The sequence below is a fragment of the Hyla sarda genome, chromosome 1, assembly GCF_029499605.1.
Source record: "Hyla sarda isolate aHylSar1 chromosome 1, aHylSar1.hap1, whole genome shotgun sequence".
In the NCBI taxonomy this organism is placed as follows: domain Eukaryota; kingdom Metazoa; phylum Chordata; class Amphibia; order Anura; family Hylidae; genus Hyla; species Hyla sarda.
Window position 1 is genome coordinate 297,105,425 of NC_079189.1, and position 19,042 is coordinate 297,124,466.

The window sequence follows — 19,042 nt, forward strand, 5'->3', positions numbered from 1 at the left end:
TGTGCTCGTGATGTCATCAGTGTTCCAAAAAGAAAGGAATTTCCTCTGTAGCATTCAGCAGCTAATAAGTACTGGAAGGATTAAGATTTTTTAATAGAATTAATTTACAAATCTGTTTAACTTTCTGCCACCAGTTGATTTAAAAGAAAAAAGGTTTTCACCGGAGTACCCCTTTAAGACTGGAAAATACTGGTGTGAACACAGCCAGGAGACAACTCCAGGAGAGATCATAAGGCTAGCAAGAACACGGAAGGGCAAACAGGCCATTCATTGAACTGGTTTGACTTTATCAAGGAACAGAATGCATGCATCTTTCAAAAATTCACTACGTCCCATAGGAAAGCCAGGTTTTCTGTTCTGGAGAGCTCGATCCATAGCGATGGCCAAACAGTCTGGTCCTAGTTTTGAGCCAGCCTCCAGGTAGCTAGCGGGGACAGATAAGTCACTAGCAGTAAGTGCTTGGTCTAAAGTGTCTAGCACAGCCTGGCACACTTTTTGGTCTGGCTGGTTGCTACTATCTAGAATACTGAACAGAGTGTCTGCTTTAGACTTGAACTCCACCAACACAAAGCAGGTGAGAACCCCATAGCGAAATACATCAAAAGGAACCGCTTCATGATCTCGGCACTGGATTTTCTTCAGAAGGGCAGCGGAAACCTCAGTAGGTAGGTCACCTTCTTGACAAATCCTGGCCAGGACCTCACTGTACATTTTTCCATTCAAGCCAGGCTTTTTCTTTCTCCCACCAGCACTGAGGAAGTCATATGCGATGGTCAGATTATTGTTGAAAGCAGTTCTGTACAGAGACAAAGAAAATTCACATTAACATCACCAGTGTTTAAAATGTGGATATTCCACGCAGAATTTTCATGAATAGTCTTCAGTGCGTTACAGTGCTAAAAAAAAAAAAAAGTTAATGTGACCTTTCCAGTTACATCTACAAACAGCAGAAATTTTCCACACAGAAAGGGACCTGTGGTGCGGATGATTCAATCCACGGGATGTCATGGATTTTATGGGGTCCAGTAAAACCTGATCCTGAGCTAACACTGGGTATATTAACTAAATTGGAGATAGGAAATCTGTAAGGCTGGAATTCCTCTAGTCTATGGAAATAAAAAAAACGCCAAGAAAAACATCATGTGGGTTTTAACCCCTTAAGGACCGGAGGTTTTTCCGTTTTTGCATTTTCGTTTTTTGCTCCTTGCCTTTAAAAAATCATAACTCTTTCAAATTTACACCTAAAAATCCATATGATGGCTTATTTTTTGCGCCACCAATTCTACTTTGCAATGACGTCAGTCATTTTGCCCAAAAATCTATGGTGAAGCGGGAAAAAAAATCATTGTGCGACAAAATTGAAGAAAAAACGCTGTTTTGTAACTTTTGGGGGCTTCCGTTTCTACGTAGTACATTTTTCGGTAAAAATGACACCTGATATGTATTCTGTAGGTCCATACGATTAAAATGATACCCTACATATATAGGTTTGATTTTGTCGTACTTCTGGAAAAAATCATAACTACATGCAGGAAAATTAATACGTTTAAAATTGTCATCTTCTGACCCCTATAACTTTTTTATTTTTCCGTGTATGGGGCGGGATGAGGGCTTATTTTTTGCGCCGTGATCTGAAGTTTTTAACGGTACCATTTTTGCATTGATAGGACTTATTGATCACTTTTTATTCATTTTTAAATTATATAAAAAGTGACCAAAAATGCACTATTTTGGACTTTGGAATTTTTTTGCGCGCACGCCATTGACCGATTATAAAAATTAATGATATATTTTTATAATTCGGACATTTCCGCACGCGGTGATACCACATATGTTTATTTTTATTTACACTGTGTTTTTTTTTTTTATTGGAAAAGGGGGGTGATTCAAACTTTTAATAGGGGAGGAGTTAAATGATCTTTATTCACTGTTTTTGTCACTTTTTTTTTCAGTGTTATAGGTCCCATAGGGACCTTTAACACTGCACACACTGATCTTCTATGTTGATCACTGGTTTCTCATAAGAAACCAGTGATCAACGATTCTGCCGCATGACTGCTCATGCCTGGATCTCAGGCACTGAGCAGTCATTCGGCGATCGGACAGCGAGGAGGCAGGAAGGGGCCCTCCCGCTGTCCTGTCAGCTGTTCGGGATGCCGCGATTAGCCGCGGCTATCCCGAACAGCTCGACTGAGCTAGCCGGGAACTTTCACTTTTAGCCGCGCGGCTCAGCTTTGAGCGCGCGGCTAAAGGGTTAATAGCGCGCGGCGCAGCGATCGGCGCTGCGCGCTATTAGAGGCGGGTCCCGGCTTCACTATGACGCCGGGCCCGCCATGATATGACGCGGGGTTACTGTGTAACCCCGCGTTATATCAGAAGAGCAGGACCAAGGACGTACCGGTACGTCCTTGGTCCTTAAGGGGTTAAATAACTTTGGCGTTTTTGCAGGCGGTTTTTATTCTTTTTTTGGACTTTAGCGATCCCAAAAAAGTGATGGAAATACCTTTTTTTTATAAAATTTCGAAGGGTACCATGAAAAAAATAATAATACAGTAGTGATGCAAAAAATTGTATTTAACAAAATTAATCTTTTTTATAACAAAATTTTTATAAATTTTTAAACAGGGATCAATTTATGTGGGCGGGCAGGGCACAAAAAATATAGCAGACAATAATAAAAATGTAGTGTGTGTATGTTTTTCACTTTTTATTCTTTATTTTTTAAATTTTTTAGGTAGTACTACTCCCAGCATGGAACACACTGTTCCATGATGGGAGTAGTAGTGCCTTTACTAATTGACAGATCACCCCGTGTTCCGTTGCGATCCTTCTGTATAATGTATAGATGTGGGGGGCCGCTCTTCTATTGTCCCCTGCACTGACGTATATATACACCTATTCATATTTCCCACAGAGAGCTGTGGTTGGTCAGATGGTTCCAGCCAATCACAACTATGTGGGAAATATGAATATGCGTATATATACAGCAGTGCAGGGGACCATAGAAGAGCGGCCGCATCTATACATTATACAGGAGAATCACAGTGGGTGTCAGAAGTGACATTCGCTGTGATCTTTCCTTAACTGCAGGTACTACTGCTCCCAACATGGAGCACACTCAGCTCCATGCTGGGAGCTGTAGTACCTGCATTAATAGACAGATCGCAACAGGTGTCAGAAGTTACACTCGCTGCGATCTGTATATTAATGCAGGTACTAAAGCTCCCAGCATGGAGCAGAGTGTGCTCCATGTTGGGAGTAGTAGTACCTGCAGTTAAGGAAAGATCACAGCGGGTGTCACTCCTGACACCCGATGCGATCGTCCTATCTATTGCAGAGATGCGGAGCTGCTTTCTCCTGCGCTCCGCATCTCTGCTCTGTACTCCGGCCAGCCAGTGATGTGAATAGAACATCACTCATTCATATTTCCCTCTGAGAGCAGTGATTGGCTGCAACCATCCGGCCAATCACCACTCTGGGCGGAAAATATGAATGAGTGATGTGAATTTCTATTCACATCACTGGCTGGCCAGAGTATAGTGCAGAGATGCGAGCGCTGTATAGAGCTGCTCCGCAACTTTGTGGCTAAACTGGAAACTCCACAGTGCCACAAAACATCATGATTTTGTCAAGTCCTGCCAAAAAAAGTGTGGGAACTCACCCAAGATTTCCACTTAGGGCTGGTCCCACAGGACTCATGCTCAAGTGCGGTGACATCCAGCGGGGCTGTAGGCGGTGACGTCCGGCGGGGCTGTAGGCGGTGACGTCCGGCGGGGCTGTAGGCGGTGACGTCCGGCGGGGCTGTAGGCGGTGACGTCCGGCGGGGCTGTAGGCGGTGACGTCCGGCGGGGCTGTAGGCGGTGACGTCCGGCGGGGCTGTAGGCGGTGACGTCCGGCGGGGCTGTAGGCGGTGACGTCCGGCGGGGCTGTAGGCGGTGACGTCCGGCGGGGCTGTAGGCGGTGACGTCCGGCGGGGCTGTAGGCGGTGACGTCCGGCGGGGCTGTAGGCGGTGACGTCCGGCGGGGCTGTAGGCGGTCACCGCCTACAGCCCCGCCAGACGTCACTGCACTTTTTTTTAGAGCAGGAACACTGTTCCCATTAGCATGAGTCCTGTGGGACCAGCCCTAAGTGGAAATCTAGGGTGAGTTCCCACACTTTTTTTGGCAGGACTTGACATAATCATGATGTTTTGTGGCACTGTGGGGTTTCCAGTGTAGCCATTCTGGAAGATTCTGTGATCTATGCAGAACAATAGAGCAGTAGGCGGTGAAGTCCGGCGGGGCTGTAGGCGGTGACGTCCGGCGGGGCTGTAGGCGGTGACGTCCGGCGGGGCTGTAGGCGGTCACCGCCTACAGCCCCGCCAGACGTCACTGCACTTTTTTTTAGAGCAGGAACACTGTTCCCATTAGCATGAGTCCTGTGGGACCAGCCCTAAGTGGAAATCTAGGGTGAGTTCCCACACTTTTTTTGGCAGGACTTGACATAATCATGATGTTTTGTGGCACTGTGGGGTTTCCAGTGTAGCCATTCTGGAAGATTCTGTGATCTATGCAGAACAATAGAGCATGCACCCAGTAGGTGCACAGTGCCCCAGGTACCCTTCTGTATCACCCACCTCTGAGAATGATGAGCCAGCTTCAGGTACCACAGCACATGCCCTAAACGCTGCTGCACTAGGACGTGCGACCCCCGATCACTAGGCTTGGATCCCCCGGCTGCTCCTACGCCCAATTTCTCGAAGTAGTCGGCCAAGAAGACCACCGGCTCCTCGGGCCTGGCCTCCAGGAGTTTAAGCACGGCCTCTCGTAGCATGTCACGTACTCCGGTCTGAGCCAGAAAATCCGCCTCGCTGGTGGGTCGGGGCTGAGACCTCGGTACCGGGGAGCTCACCACAGCACGTCTCTTGTCCGCCATGCTTCCCCTCGACGTTCTGCTCGGGCGCCATCTCACGTAAGGGCGACGCTACAGCACAAAGTCCCGCAGAACGACTGGGCGGCCATGTTTGGTTATGGCAACGCTGGTCGCCATGACAACCGTAGACGCCGTGTGAGGCCCTGTCACTGCCAGCTCCAACCCTACTGTTGTAGGAGGTGTGTGATGTAGGGAGGGTTCTTCCTGTGAGAGAAGGTGCGCAGACATGTAAATGTATGTAAGTATATACACGTTAAAAGGTATGTGCTAGTTCTGCCCAATATTGAGACCTAAAAAGGGGCATTTGGCTCTACATAAACCCATGCATGTAATTTCTAGGGCAGTGTTTCCCAAATAGGATGCCTCCAGCTGTTGCAAAACTACAAATCCCAGCATGCCTGGACAGCTTTCAGCTGTACATAAACCTATGCATGTAATTTCTAGGGCATTGTTTCCCAAATAGGATGCCTCCAGCTGTTGCAAAACTACAAATCCCAGCATGCCTGGACAGCTTTCAGCTGTACATAAACCTATGCATGTAATTTCTAGGGCAGTGTTTCCCAAATAGGATGCCTCCAGCTGTTGCAAAACTACAAATCCCAGCATGCCTGGACAGCTTTCAGCTGTCCAGGCATGCTGGGAATTGTAGTTTTGCAACAGCTGGAGGCATCCTATTTGGGTAACACTGCTGTAAGGCTTGATTCACATTCTGATTTGTGTCCCCGAAGCAAAGATACATCAGAAAAGCTGCTGACATATCCGTGCTCGTATCAACATTGACCCCGTTAAAACCAGAGTCACCTATATAGTGACTACATCCGGGTCATTTTCCAAGTGTATTCGAGTTTTGGCTCAGACTAAATAATGTGGCATTAACTTGGATACACTCGGAAAATTACCTGACCGTACACACCGATTCTAGGAGGAGATAAATCAAAATCTGCCCAGAGGAAAAGTTGCTGAGTTTCCCATAACAACCAATCAGATCGCTTCTGTCATTTTTCAGAGGCCTTTTCAAAAATGAAAGAAGTGATCTGATTGGCTGCTATGGGCAACTCAGTAACTTTTCCTCTGGACAGGTTTTGAGAAATCTCCCCCATAATGTGTTGTCTCTTTATTTTGCTTTCTTTGGTTGCATTTATTTTTCTTGGGCGTTTGTTGTCCATCGCACATAGCTAGTCACAAGGAAGGACTTCTGCCACACAGGACCACAACCTGCTCAGTGAGTGCGTTTTTTCCCCAGTGGAAGCCCCCACTCTGGAAAACAGGATCAAGAAGAGGACAGCACAACGCCTGCAAGTCTGCACTTATCCTTGGGTTAAAGGGACACTAAATATTTGTGTCCCAAAGTTTACTTATATGCATGCCTGCAAGCTGCCATAGTAAGCATTTATCACAACTCTAGCAGGCAAAGGAGTACCCCCATCATTCCATCTTCAGCTGGGGACCTGCTAATTTACTCTCTAATACAGTGTTTCCCAACAAGGGTGTCTGCAGCTGTTGCAAGACTACAACTCCCACATGCTTGGACAGCCTTTGGCTCCAATAGCATATCCCTAAGCTCACTAAAAAGCTGAAATTTGGGGAAAAGCGAAGGACTTAATTAGTAAATAGTTAGTTAGTAAATAGGGCCCACCTGTCTGTAATTTCATCTCAGTACAAATATGCCTGTTCTGTGAAGGCTTCAGAGTTTGTTTGAGAGCATTACTGAACAAACAGCAACATGAAGACCAAGGAGCTCAACAAACAGGTCAGACATAAAGCAGGGATAGGGTATAAAAAAAAATCCTAAGCTTTGAACATCTCACAAAGAAACATAAAATGCATCATGGGAAAATGGAAAGAATATGGCACTTATGCAAATCTAACAAGACAAGGCCGTCAACCAAAACTGACAAGTTGGGCAAGGAGAAAATGTATCTGAGAAACAACCAAGAGGCCTATGGTAACTCTGGAGGAGCTGCAAAGATCAATATTTGAGGTGGAAGAATCTGTCCACAGCTATTAGTCGTGTACTCATTTGGAGAATGCCATTGTTGAAAGTCTCAAGAAATTCAATTTGGAGTTTGTGGGAGACACAGCAAACATGTGGAAGCTCTGGCCAGATGAGACCAAAATAAAAAAGCAAAACGCTATGGGGGAGATTTATCAAAACGTCCAATCACATGACAGCAACTTACTGCGATTAGGCATGTAGACATGGTAAAGTTCAAACTGAGCATCATAATGGGGGAAAAAGGGGATTTAAGGGATTTGGAAGTTCAAACTGAGCATCATTATAGGGGAAAAAGGGGATTTAGGTGGCTTTAAATGTGGTATGGTTGTTGGTGCCAGAAGGGTTAGGCTGGGGTCTCACCACGTTTTTGCAACACAGTTCCTGTATACATTTTCAATTCAAAAACCGTACAGAAATATATTGAAAACCGTATGCATTGACTCTCCATTGAAAACCGTATGCCAAAGATGCATCCGGTTTTGTCCGTTTTGCAACCTGTACGGTTTTGTCAGTTTTTTCCCCGTACCCAAAACCGTAGCCTACCATGGTTTCTGGTCCGGGTGAAAAACCATATTGAAATGTATACTTTTTTTTAAACATGGGAGTCAATGGGAACAGTACAGAACCGTATGTGAGTAAGGTTCCATCTGGTTTTGAACATACAGTTTTTAACTTTGCACAGTTTTTGTCTTGGAATTTCAATCAAACAAGTGAAACTTTATTCATAATGGAGTGAAAAGTTAAAAACGTATGTTTTTTTTTCTTAAAAAAAAACAGATGCAACCAGACGTCATTTTTCAAACCGTATACGGTTTTCAACCGTATACGGATTAAAATATGTACACATGTTTTGATACAGTTAGTCAAGTTTTGAGGAATCTGTTTTTTATCAAAAACCTGATACGGGAACTGTATTGCAAAAACGTGGTATGAACCCAGCCTTAGTCAGAGTATTTCAGAAACTGCTGATCTACTGTGATTTTCACATACAACAATCTCTAGGTTTCACAGAGAATGTTCAGAAAAAGAGAAAATATCCAGTGAGTAAAGACTGGTTTGAGGTGACAGCATGGCAACAGTAACTGAAATAACCTCTCATCTTAACCAAAGTATGCATAACAGATGGGCTACAGAAGCAGAAGACCACATTGAAACTAGCAAGGTGTACCTGATAAAGTGGCTAATGAGTGTGTGTATTAAATAGCGCCTGTGATATTTCAGTGGTTCAACAGATTGGGGTAGGTTCATTCTGCCACCACTATTACACTCCTGCCACCAATGCACTTGGAAAGTAATGATTGGTTGTCATGGCTCTCTGATCCGAGGAGAAGGGAGTTTGATGTGTCGTCTACTGTAGACACTAGTCATCATGTGTGATAAGATATACTGGACTTCAGGGCCGGACTGGGACCAAAAGTAGGCCCAGGTACTGGGACCAAAAGCAGCCCATTTTAGCCATGGGTGGGTGTGGCTATGTGGAGGCGGAGCCACAAATGCGAGGGGCCAAATGTTAATCATCATAGTTGGATATAATAGCAAAAAACAAAAAAAAAAAAAAAAAAAAAAATATATATATATATATATATATATATATATATATATATATATATATATGTGTGTGTGTGTGTGTATATATATATATATATATATATATATATATATATGTGTATATGTGTACAGACCAAAAGTTTGGACACACCTTCTCATTCAAAGAGTTTTCTTTATTTTCATTACTATGAAAATTGTAGATTCACACTGAAGGCATCAAAACTATGAATTAACACATGTGGAATTATAGACATAACAAAAAAGTGTGAAACAACTGAAAATATGTCATATTCTAGGTTCTAGCCACCTTTTGCTTTGATTACTGCTTTGCACATTCTTGGCATTCTCTTGATGAGCTTCAAGAGGTAGTCACCTGAAATTGTCTTCCAACAGTCTTGAAGGAGTTCCCAGAGATGCTTAACACTTGTTGGCCCTTTTGCCTTCATTGGGTTTAGGTCTGGTGACTGTGGAGGCCAGGTCATCTGGCGCAGCACCCCATCACTCTCCTTCCTGGTCAAATAGCCCTTACACAGCCTGGAGGTGTGTTTGGGGTCATTGTCCTGTTGAAAAATAAATGATGGTCCAACTAAACGCAAACCGGATGGAATAGCATGCCGCTGCAAGATGCTGTGGTAGCCATGTTGGTTCAGTATGCCTTCAATTTTGAATAAATCCCCAACAGTGTCACCAGCAAAGCACCCCCACACCACACCATCACACCTCCTCCTCCATGCTTCACAGTGGGAACCAGGCATGTAGAGTCCATCCGTTCACCTTTTCTGCATCGCACAAAGACACGGTGGTTGGAGCCAAAGATCTCACATTTGGACTCATCAGACCAAAGCACAGATTTCCACGGGTCTAATGTCCATTCCTTGTGTTCTTTAGACCAAACAAGTCTCTTCTGCTTGTTGCCTGTCCTTAGCAGTGGTTTCCTAGCAGATATTCTACCATGAAGGCCTGATTCACACAGTCTCCTCTTATCAGTTGTTCTAGAGATGTGTCTGCTGCTAGAGCTCTGTGTGGCATTGACCTGGTCTCTAATCTGAGCTGCTGTTAACCTGCGATTTCTGAGGCTGGTGATTGGGATGAACTTATCCTCCGCAGCAGAGGTGACTCTTGGTCTTCCTTTCCTGGGGCGCTCCGCATGTGAGCCAGTTTCTTCGTAGCTCTTGATGGTTTTTGTGACTGCTCTTGGGGACACTTTCCACCTAGAATATGACATATTTTCAGTTGCTTCACACATTTTTGTTATGTCTATAATTCCACATGTGTTAACTCATAGTTTTGATGCCTTCAGTGTGAATCTACAATTTTCATAGTCCTGAAAATAAAGAAAACTCTTTGAATGAGAAGGTTTGTCCAAACTTTTGGTCTGTACTGTATATACACAGTGTATTTCAGCCATATTTAATTAAAAAAAAAAAAAAATGCAGAGCATCTGCGAGAGCCGGCCGCAACAACGGGAAGAAAATTACAGCAGGTATCGTATAATAGTAAATGGGAGCCACCGGGACCCGTTGTTTGGCGTTGCACCCCGTTATAAGAACGGTGATTAAAGTCATGACGTAAAAAAAAAAAAAATTTGACGGCAGTTCTCAACGGGGTGCAACGGCAGTGTTGAAAGGGCCTAAACAAGTCATATTTCGGGGATGCTAAAATGTGTTCCTTTTTCCTTTTTTTTTAAGGGCAAATCTCATGTTAAAAAAACGTATCCCCGCCCGGAGCAGCGGCCGCCACGCCCCCTCCATAAAGCTCTATGGGATAGCCGAAGATTGCCGAATGGCTCTTCCATAAAATGATAAGGAGGGGGTCGTGATGCGCTCCAAACAGAAGATTGCGGGGGGCCTCAGCGGCAGGGCTCCCCACAATCTACTATATAACATAGTAATTAACATATTGTGTGCAAAACAACTATTTTCCCATAGACTTACATAGAGCACATTAATGTTAAAAATACTGCCACAATCATTCTGTGATTTTGTGGATGCATTTTTGATAATGAAATATGCCTGAAAATACATTGTGTGAACCTAGCCTGTTAAGGTAAGACAATTTCCCATGATAAAAACACATACCTATAAATAAATCATATAGTTACCAAATAACACCGGTATATAAGGAAAAAATATTATCACTATACATATTGCTGCCATACTGTTACTGACCAAATCCTGTATACTGAGACTAATATTAACAATAATATCAGTATACAAGGAGGAATATTATCACCATACATATTACTATAATACTGTTACTTACCAAATCCTGTATACTGAGACCAGTATTACCAATAATACCAGTATAGAAGGAGGAATATTATCACCATACATATGACCATCATACTGTTATTGACCAAATCCTGTATCCTGAGACTAATATTATCAATAATATCAGTATACAAGGAGGAATATTAGCACCATACATATTACCATCATACTGTTATTGACCAAATCCTGTATATTGAGACCAATATTACCAATAATACCAGTATACAAGGAGGAATATTATCACCAAACATATTACTAACATACTGTTGTAGTCAGTGAAGTCAGTGTATAGCAGCAGTGTACTGAGCTTCACACTATTCTACAACAAAGTTACACTTCTATCAAGCTATGTTCACACGTCAAAATTTCTGTGCGGCATTCCACATTGGAATTCTGCAAGGAGATTCCACAGCAGCAGAGTTCTGTTATATTCAATACCCTCTTGCCCTACTTGTGTCAGTGGCAGCTCAGGCAGGCAGCGGTCATCGGAGCTCACTGAAACGCAAAATATTGAGTACAGTTCTGGAATATAATACAGGATATAACTCAGGATCAGCACAGGATAAGTAATGTCATGTATGTACACAGTGACTCCTCCAGCAGAATATTGAGTACAGCTCTGCATTGTAATACAGGATATAACTCAGGATCAGTACAGGATTAGTAATCTACTGTATGTACACAGTGACCTCACCAGCTGGAATACAGAGGGGTCAGGGATGGACAAAGGGGTCTGGTGGAATATGGAGGGGTCAGGGATGGACAAAGGGGTCTGGTAGAATACAGAGGGGTCAGAGATGGACAAAGGGGTCTGGTGGAGTACAGAGGGGTAAGGGACGGACAGGGGTCTGGTGGAATACAGAGCGGTCTGGCACAGACAGAGGGGTCTGTTGGAGTACAGAGGGGTCAGGTATGGACAGGGGTCTGGTGGAGTACAGAGGGGTCAGGTATGGACATGGGTCTTGTGGAGTACAGGGGGGTCAGGGATGGACAGAGGAGGCTGGTGGAATACAGAGGGGTCAGGGATGAACAGAGGGGTCTGGTGGAATACAGAGGGGTCAGGGATGGACAGAGGGGTCTGGTGGAGTACAGAGGGGTCTGTTGGAGTACAGAGGAGTAAGGGACAGACAGAGGGGTCAGGGACAGATAGAGGGGTCTGGTGGAGTACAGAGGGGTCTTGTGGAATACAGAGGAATAAGGGACAGACAGAGGGGTCTGGTGGAGTACAGAGGAGTAAGGGACAGACAGAGGGGTCTGGTGGAGTACAGAAGAGTAAGGGATGGACAGAGGGGTCTGGTAGAGTACAGAGGCGTAAGGGACGGACAGAGGGGTCTGGTGTAGTACAGAGGAGTAAGGGACGGACAGAGGGGTCTGGTGGAATACAGAGCAGTCAGTGACTGACAGACAGACGGGTCTTGTGGAGTACAGGGGGCTCAGGGATGGAAAGAGGGGTCTGGTGGAGTACAGGGGGGTCAGGGATGGACAGAGGGGTCTGGTACAGAGGAATACATGGCTTGGGGAGGTAAACAACATGGTTTAGAATTGACATTCTTCCTGTCATATAAATAATATTGCAAGTTTCTCTACTCTCTGGCTGCCCCTGTAATACAATGTAAGGGTTAAACCACCTGAATCAAACCTTCTAGATAAGAACATGGGCAGAGAGATCCTTGTCAGCTACCAGCCAGGATTACAAGAAGACTTCTTTCATGTAGATTAGATAACTCACAATGTTCAGCTCTGCTGCTTCCTCAGTGACGGGCTCCCTCAGCTCCATGCTCACTGACAAGGGGCCAGCCTCTTCCTTCACTATACAGTGCGGACACAGCCTTAAAATGTCAGTCACAGCTCTAAAAGCTGTGACTGCAAGTTGTGGCTCCAGCTTATTCAGTGCAAGCAGGGACGAGGCCCGGCCCCAGAGCAAATGCCCGGTTTGCCCGATGGCCAGTCTGTCCCTGCTGGACTTCCTGTCTGGAGAAAAAGCTGAGAAAAGCAGGGTATGTGCTCAGCAAAGATTAAACTTTACATTGGAAAGTTATATAACTTTAACATGTGCAATATAAAGGTCATTTCATTTGGCTGGAGTTCTCCTTTAACCCCTTAATGACCCAGCCATTTTACACCTTAGGACCCGCCCATTTTTTGCACATCTGACCACTGTCATTTTAAACATTAATAACTCTGGAATGCTTTTAGTTATCATTCTGATTCCGAGATTGTTTTTTCGTGACATATTCTACTTTAACATAGTGTTAATTGTTTTGGTAACTTGCTTCCTTTCTTGGTGAAAAATCCCAAAATTTTATGAATAATGTGAAAAGTTTGCATTTTTCTAACTTTGAAGCTCTCTGCTTGTAAGGAAAATGGATATTCCAAATACTTTTTTTTATTCACATATACAATATGTCCACTTTATGTTTGCATCATAAAATTGACATGTTTTTACTTTTGGAAGACACCAAAGGGCTTCAAAGTTCAGCAGCAATTTTCCAATTTTTTACAAAATTTCCAAAATCACAATTTTTCAGGGACCATTTCATCAGGTTTGAAGTGGATTTGAAGGGTCTTCATCTTAGAAATACCCCACAAATGACCCCATTATAAAAACTGCACCCCCCAAAGTATTCAAAATTACATTCAGTCAGCGGTTTAACCCTTTAGGTGTTTCACAGGAATAGAAGCAAAGGGAAGGAGAAAATTCACAATCTTCATTTTTTACACTCGCATGTTCTTGTAGACACAATTTTAGAATTTTTACAAGGGGTAAAAGGAGAAAATGTATACTTTTATTTTTAGCCCAATTTCTCTCGAGTAAGCACATACCTCATATGTTTATGTAAAGTGTTCTGCGGGTGCAGTAGAGGGCTCAGAAGCGAAGGAGCGACAAGGGGATTTTGGAGAGTACGTTATTCTGAAATGGTTTTTGGGGGGCATGTTGCATTTAGGAAGCCCCTATGGTGCCAGAACAGCAAAAAAAAAAAAAAACACATGGCATACCATTTTGGAGACTAGACCCCTTGAGGAACGTAACAAGGAATAAAGTGAGCCTTAATACCCCACAGGTGTTTCACGACTTTTGCATATGTAAAAAAATAAAATAAAAATTTCACTAAAATGTGTTTCCCCCCAAATTTCACATTTTTGCAAGGGTTAATAGCAGAAAATACCCCCCAAAATTTGTAACCCCATCTCTTCTGAGTATGAAGGTACCCCATAAAGTGACCTGAAGTGCACTACGGGCGAACTACAATGCTCAGAAGAGAAGGAGTCATATTTGGCTTTTTGAGAGCAAATTTTGCTCGGGGGGCATGTCGCATTTAGGAAGCCCCTATGGTGCCAGGACAGCAAAATAACCCCCACATGGCATACCATTTTGGAAACTAGACCCCTTGAGGAACGTAACAAGGGGTACAGTGAGCATTTACCCCCCCACTGGTGTCTGTCAGATTTTTGGAACAGTGGGCTGTACAAAATTTTTAATTTGCACAGCCCACTGTTCCAAAGATCTGTCAGACACCATTGGGGTGTAAATTCTCACTGCACCCCTCATTACATTCCATGAGGGGTGTAGTTTCCGAAATGGGGTCACGTGTTTTTTTTTTTTTTTTTTGCATTTGTCAAAACCGCTGTAACAATCAGCCACCCCTGTGCAAATCACCTCAAATGTACATGGTGCACTCTCCCTTCTGGGTCTTGTTGTGTGCCCCCAGAGCACTTAGCACCCACATATGGGGTATCTTCGTAGTCGGGAGAAATTGCATTACAAATTTTGGGGGGCTTTTTTCCCTTTTACCTCTTGTCAAAACGAAAAGTATAGGGCAACACCAGCATGTTAGTGTAAAAAATTTTTTTTTTTTACACTAACATGCTGGTGTAGACCCCAACTTCACCTTTTCATAAGGGGTGAAAAATATAGGAGGGAGCATATGATGCGTGTAGACCTATGTGTAATATTTAATTGGCAATAGGAAAAAACACTAGTGTTTTTTCCTATTGCCTCATAAGGGGTGAAAGGAGAAAAAGCCCCCCAAAATTTGTTAGGCAATTACACCGAGTACGGCGATACTCCATATGTGACCCTATACTGTTGCCTTGAAATACGACAGGGCTCCGAAGTGAGAGCGCCATGTGCATTTGAGGCCTGAATTAGGGATTTGCATAGGGGTGGACATAGGGGTATTCTATGCCAGTGATTCCCAAACAGGGTGCCTCCAGCTGTTGCAAAACTCCCAGCATGCTTGGACAGTCAACGGCTGTCCGGCAATACTGGGAGTTGTTGTTTTGCAACAGCTGGAGGCTCCATTTTGAAAACAGTGGCGTACCAGACATTTTTCATTTTTATTGGGGAGGGGGGCTGTGTAGGGGTATGTGTATATGTAGTGTTTTTTACTTTTTATTTTGTGTTAGTGTAGTGTAGTGTTTTTAGGGTACAGTCACACGGGCACGGGATTACAGCGAGTTTCCCGCTGCGAGTTTGAGCTGCCGCGCAAAATTTGTTGCATCGAAAACTTGCAGCCTGATACTCACTGTAAGCCCCTGATCATGTGAATGTACCCTGTACATTCACAGGGGGGGGGGGGGGGGAATCTCCAGCTGTTGTAAAACTACAACTCTCAGCATGCACAGTCTATTAGTGCATGCTGGTAGTTTAGCAACAGCTGGAGACACACGGGTTGGGAAACACTGAGTTAGGAAACAGACAATGTTTCCCAACCAGTGTGCCTCCAGTTGTTGCAAAACCACAACTCCCAAACATTCTCAGGCATCCTAGTAGTTTGGCAACATCTTTAGAGCCAGATGTTGCCGAACTACAACTCCCAGCATGCTTGGAGTTGTAGTTTTGCAACATCTGGAGGACTACAGTTTGCAGACCACTAATACAGTGGTTCCCAATCTGTGCCCTTCCAGATGTTGCAAAACTACAACTCCCAGTATGCCAAAACTGTCCAGGCATGCTGGGAGTTGTAGTTCTGCAACATCTGAAGGGCACAGTGGTCCCAAAACTATGTACCTCCAGATGTTGCAAAACTGCAACTCCCAGCATGCTCAGACGCCAAGGGCTGTCTGGGCATGCTGGGAGTTGTAGTATAAAGGGTCCCAATACAGCAATGCATGTCGCTTTACGGCGACGTACATTGCTGTAAAGGGCCCGACCGTGGCTGAAGAGGAACTCACCTGTCGCCGCCGCCGCTGTCTTCATCGCCGGGATCCGGGTCTTCAGGGACGAGGTAAGTACCGGGGCCAGGCCCCAGCACTCCCCCGTCCCCCGCTGCGTCCTCCGGTCTTCCTCCCGTCCTCTCCGGACTTCAAGGAGCTGGGCAGGGCGGGAGGAAGTAACCGCCCCCCCCCCTGCGATTGGTCGGTTAGCTAACCGACGGATCGCAGGGGATAGGAGGAGGTGGCAGGCTTGCCACCTCGCTCCTAGCCTCCAGCATGGTCCTGGCTGTCTGTGACAACCGGGATCATGCACAATTACCGGGCGGTCGGGTCCCAGAGACCTGATCAGCCCGGTATCGCCGCAGATCGCAGGGGAGATTTCCCTCTCAATTTGCGACGATTGCCGACATGGGGGGCCTACATGGCCCCCTCGGCGTTTGCACTGGATGCCTGCTGAAGCATTTCAGCAGGCATCCGCTTCCGATCTCTGCCCGGCGAGCGGCAGGGACCGGAATACGCCAGGACGTCACAGGACGTCCTGGGTCCTTAAAGCTCAGGGTGCCAGGACGTCACAGGACATCCTGTGTCCTTAAGGGGTTAAGTTTGCAGTCTGTTTCAAGTCAGTGCCTGAGAAAAAGGAATCTTTCTTCCCCATGGCTCTGGTTTGCTTTATTCCTTTCCTTGGCTCGTTCTCTGACTACACTACTGCTTACTGTATTTGTACTGCATCAATCTCTCCGACACTGACTTGGCTTGTTTGACTCCGATTATATGTTTGTATGTGCATTCCCAGTTTGTCTTTTTGCTGTGCTGTTGTTCGTTAACCCTTTTCTTTTCCCTGACTTCTGTACTGTGTTTGTTTCTTTAACTTCGCTTTGCCCTGCAGCTTAGTAGAACAGGGACTTACACCGTGGTTGGGGCCACCCGATTAAGGACAGGGGCACCCTAAAAGGCAAGGGCAGAGAGTCTGACTTTGTTTTGTTTTTTTATTTTTGGTTAGTTAAAAGCCAGCCCTACATGACAGTTTTTTTAGGACAAATACCTCATCTTCTCCGTTATCCAATTAACCAATGCAGAGGAAGCATCCTCTGCTCTTCCACTACATCGAGAGTATGACTGTGCCATGGCACCAGGAGCAATGTTTCACAAAGGGCGTATTTTCAATGTTACAGGGTCAGAAAGGTTTGCCATGAAGGAATACATTCAGCCTAGCTTTCAGAAAGGTCAAATAGGACCTTAATTTCTTTCTATGGGTGCAGGTTTCTTTTTTGTGGTTAAAAAAGATCATGGTCTTAGACCATGCACTGACACCATAAAGAATCGATAGCCACTGTCCCTCATTCCAGAACTGTTTTACCAGGTACAAGAAGCCATTTGGTTCCCTAAAAGTGGCTTATAATTCTCATACAAGAAGGAGATGAGTGAAAGACAGCTTTTAACACACTAGAGGGACATTGTGAATACATTTTAATGTGTTTAGGTTTAATAATGCTCAGCTGTCTTCCAGAATCTCATTAATTATATATTTAGTGAATTTTTTTTTTTTGGGGGGGGGGGGGGGGGGGTAAATTTCCAGTGGCATATTTGGATGACATATTAATCTATCCTCGACTGGTCCTCACATGGTACTCATGTGATATTGTACTTACAATTTTATGTGAAAATCATTTGTTTGGTTAACTTAAAAAGTGTCTCTTGGTGTACAAGAAGTTTTGTCTCCTACTGCTTACAAGATGGACACTGCAAAGGTCCAGGCTGTCACTGACTGAGTATGTATTTCCTTACTTTAGTCTCTACAGAGAATCTTAGGCTTTCCAAAGTTCTATAATAAATGTATAACTTCAACTGGAAGTCTGAGCATTTAGTCAGCTGGAAGTCTGAACATCTTAAGAGACGCTTTATTACAGCTTCGGTCCTCAATCGGCTAGACTTGATAAAACCCTTTACTGTAGAGGTAGACACCTGGAGTAGTTCTCTCACAAGAAACTTCAAACACTCATTTGTTACCTGTTTTTGTGTACATTTTCTGTGCCTGAATTCAATTATGATTAGGCAACAGAGAATTTGTTGGCCATCCAATGGGCTTTTGAGGAGTGGTACCATTTCATGGAAGGAGCAATGTATACAGTCACTATAATTATTGACTATAAAATATGTAACCTTCTAGGAATTGGCAAAAAGCCTCAATCCCTGCAAAGCCTAATAGGCCATATTGTTTACCAAGTTTGATTCTGTCCTAAACTATTGACCATGTTAAAAAAATGAGAAAGTGGACGCCTTGTCCAGGTGTTTCTGCGACAAGCAGAACCATGACCTCAACCTTGAAACCATACTCCCTGAGGGTCTTGTGGTTTCTGTTATATTACAAGACCTTATGTCTGGCGCACGTATACCTGCTCTATGTGACACAGGCACAATATATTGCAATACAGAATAGTATAAGTAGTTTACACAGTCTAGTCCCCCAGTGAGACCAAAAAGTTTAAGAGTTTAACAAAAAAGTTTAAAAGTATTACAAATTTGTGAAAATCTGAAATGCTTTATTATGTAAAAATTTTAAACATGAAAAGTAATCAGAATAGGTATTGCCACAACTGTAACAACTCAAACTATAAAATGATCATGATATTTATAGCACACCTGTCACATTGTCTGCACAACCTGCAGACATCATATAGAGCATGAGAAGCTGAGCAGAATAAAATATAGTCTTGCTAGAAAAGTTACAGTATAACTTCTTTTATTCACTTGTTTTATTTATTAATGTACGGTAAATCTCTGCTACTTCTGGGTTTAGGAGTCCAGTGGGCGTTCTTAACACAGTGATTGACAGCTATACATGTATACACACATACAGTGAAAGCCCACCCACTTGACTACTTAGCCAAGAATGAATAAAAACAAAACTTCATATCATCCTGCTCAGCCCCTCTGGCTTTATAACTTGCTGCCTGTAGATTAGACTACCATAAAATTAGATTAAAAGTGATCAAAAAAATCATATGCACCCCAAAAGTTTATGAATGAAAATGTCAACCGATCTTGCAAAAAAAAAAAAAAAAAAAAAGCCGCACAGCTCTGTAGATGAAAAAATATAGAAGTTTTGTTTCTCAGAATATGATGACACATGACAAATTTTTTTTCTTTCATGTTTTTATT

The 19,042-nt window shown here is 43.9% G+C and overlaps 2 protein-coding genes across 2 annotated transcripts in view; both read right to left on the minus strand.

Annotated features, from left to right (window-relative positions):
* Positions 1 to 266: 266 nt before the first annotated feature.
* TPGS1 (tubulin polyglutamylase complex subunit 1) lies at positions 267 to 5,038 on the minus strand. The gene is made up of 2 exons (XM_056518032.1): positions 4,617 to 5,038; positions 267 to 796 (listed from the first exon to the last, which is right to left on the minus strand). The coding sequence occupies exons 1-2, from the start codon at positions 4,913 to 4,915 to the stop codon at positions 268 to 270; spliced, it is 828 nt and encodes a 275-aa protein (XP_056374007.1). The 5' UTR covers positions 4,916 to 5,038; the 3' UTR covers position 267.
* The window catches only part of MADCAM1 (mucosal vascular addressin cell adhesion molecule 1), a 46,821-nt gene continuing 32,742 nt past the window's right edge, over positions 4,964 to 19,042 (minus strand). The window contains exon 7 of the mRNA XM_056562817.1: positions 4,964 to 5,116. Within this exon, the coding sequence (XP_056418792.1) occupies positions 4,964 to 5,116 (153 nt within the window). The remainder of the gene's footprint in view (positions 5,117 to 19,042) is intronic.

What these genes read in the sequence shown, in the direction of transcription:
- TPGS1 (XM_056518032.1), bottom strand. Translation starts at nt 4,915, where the DNA reads ATGGCGGACAAGAGACGTGCTGTGGTGAGCTCCCCGGTACCGAGGTCT. An exon ending in CTGGCTCATCATTCTCAGAG is followed by an intron (nt 797 to 4,616) that starts GTGGGTGATACA and finishes GTCTCTGTACAG; the next exon opens with AACTGCTTTCAACAATAATC.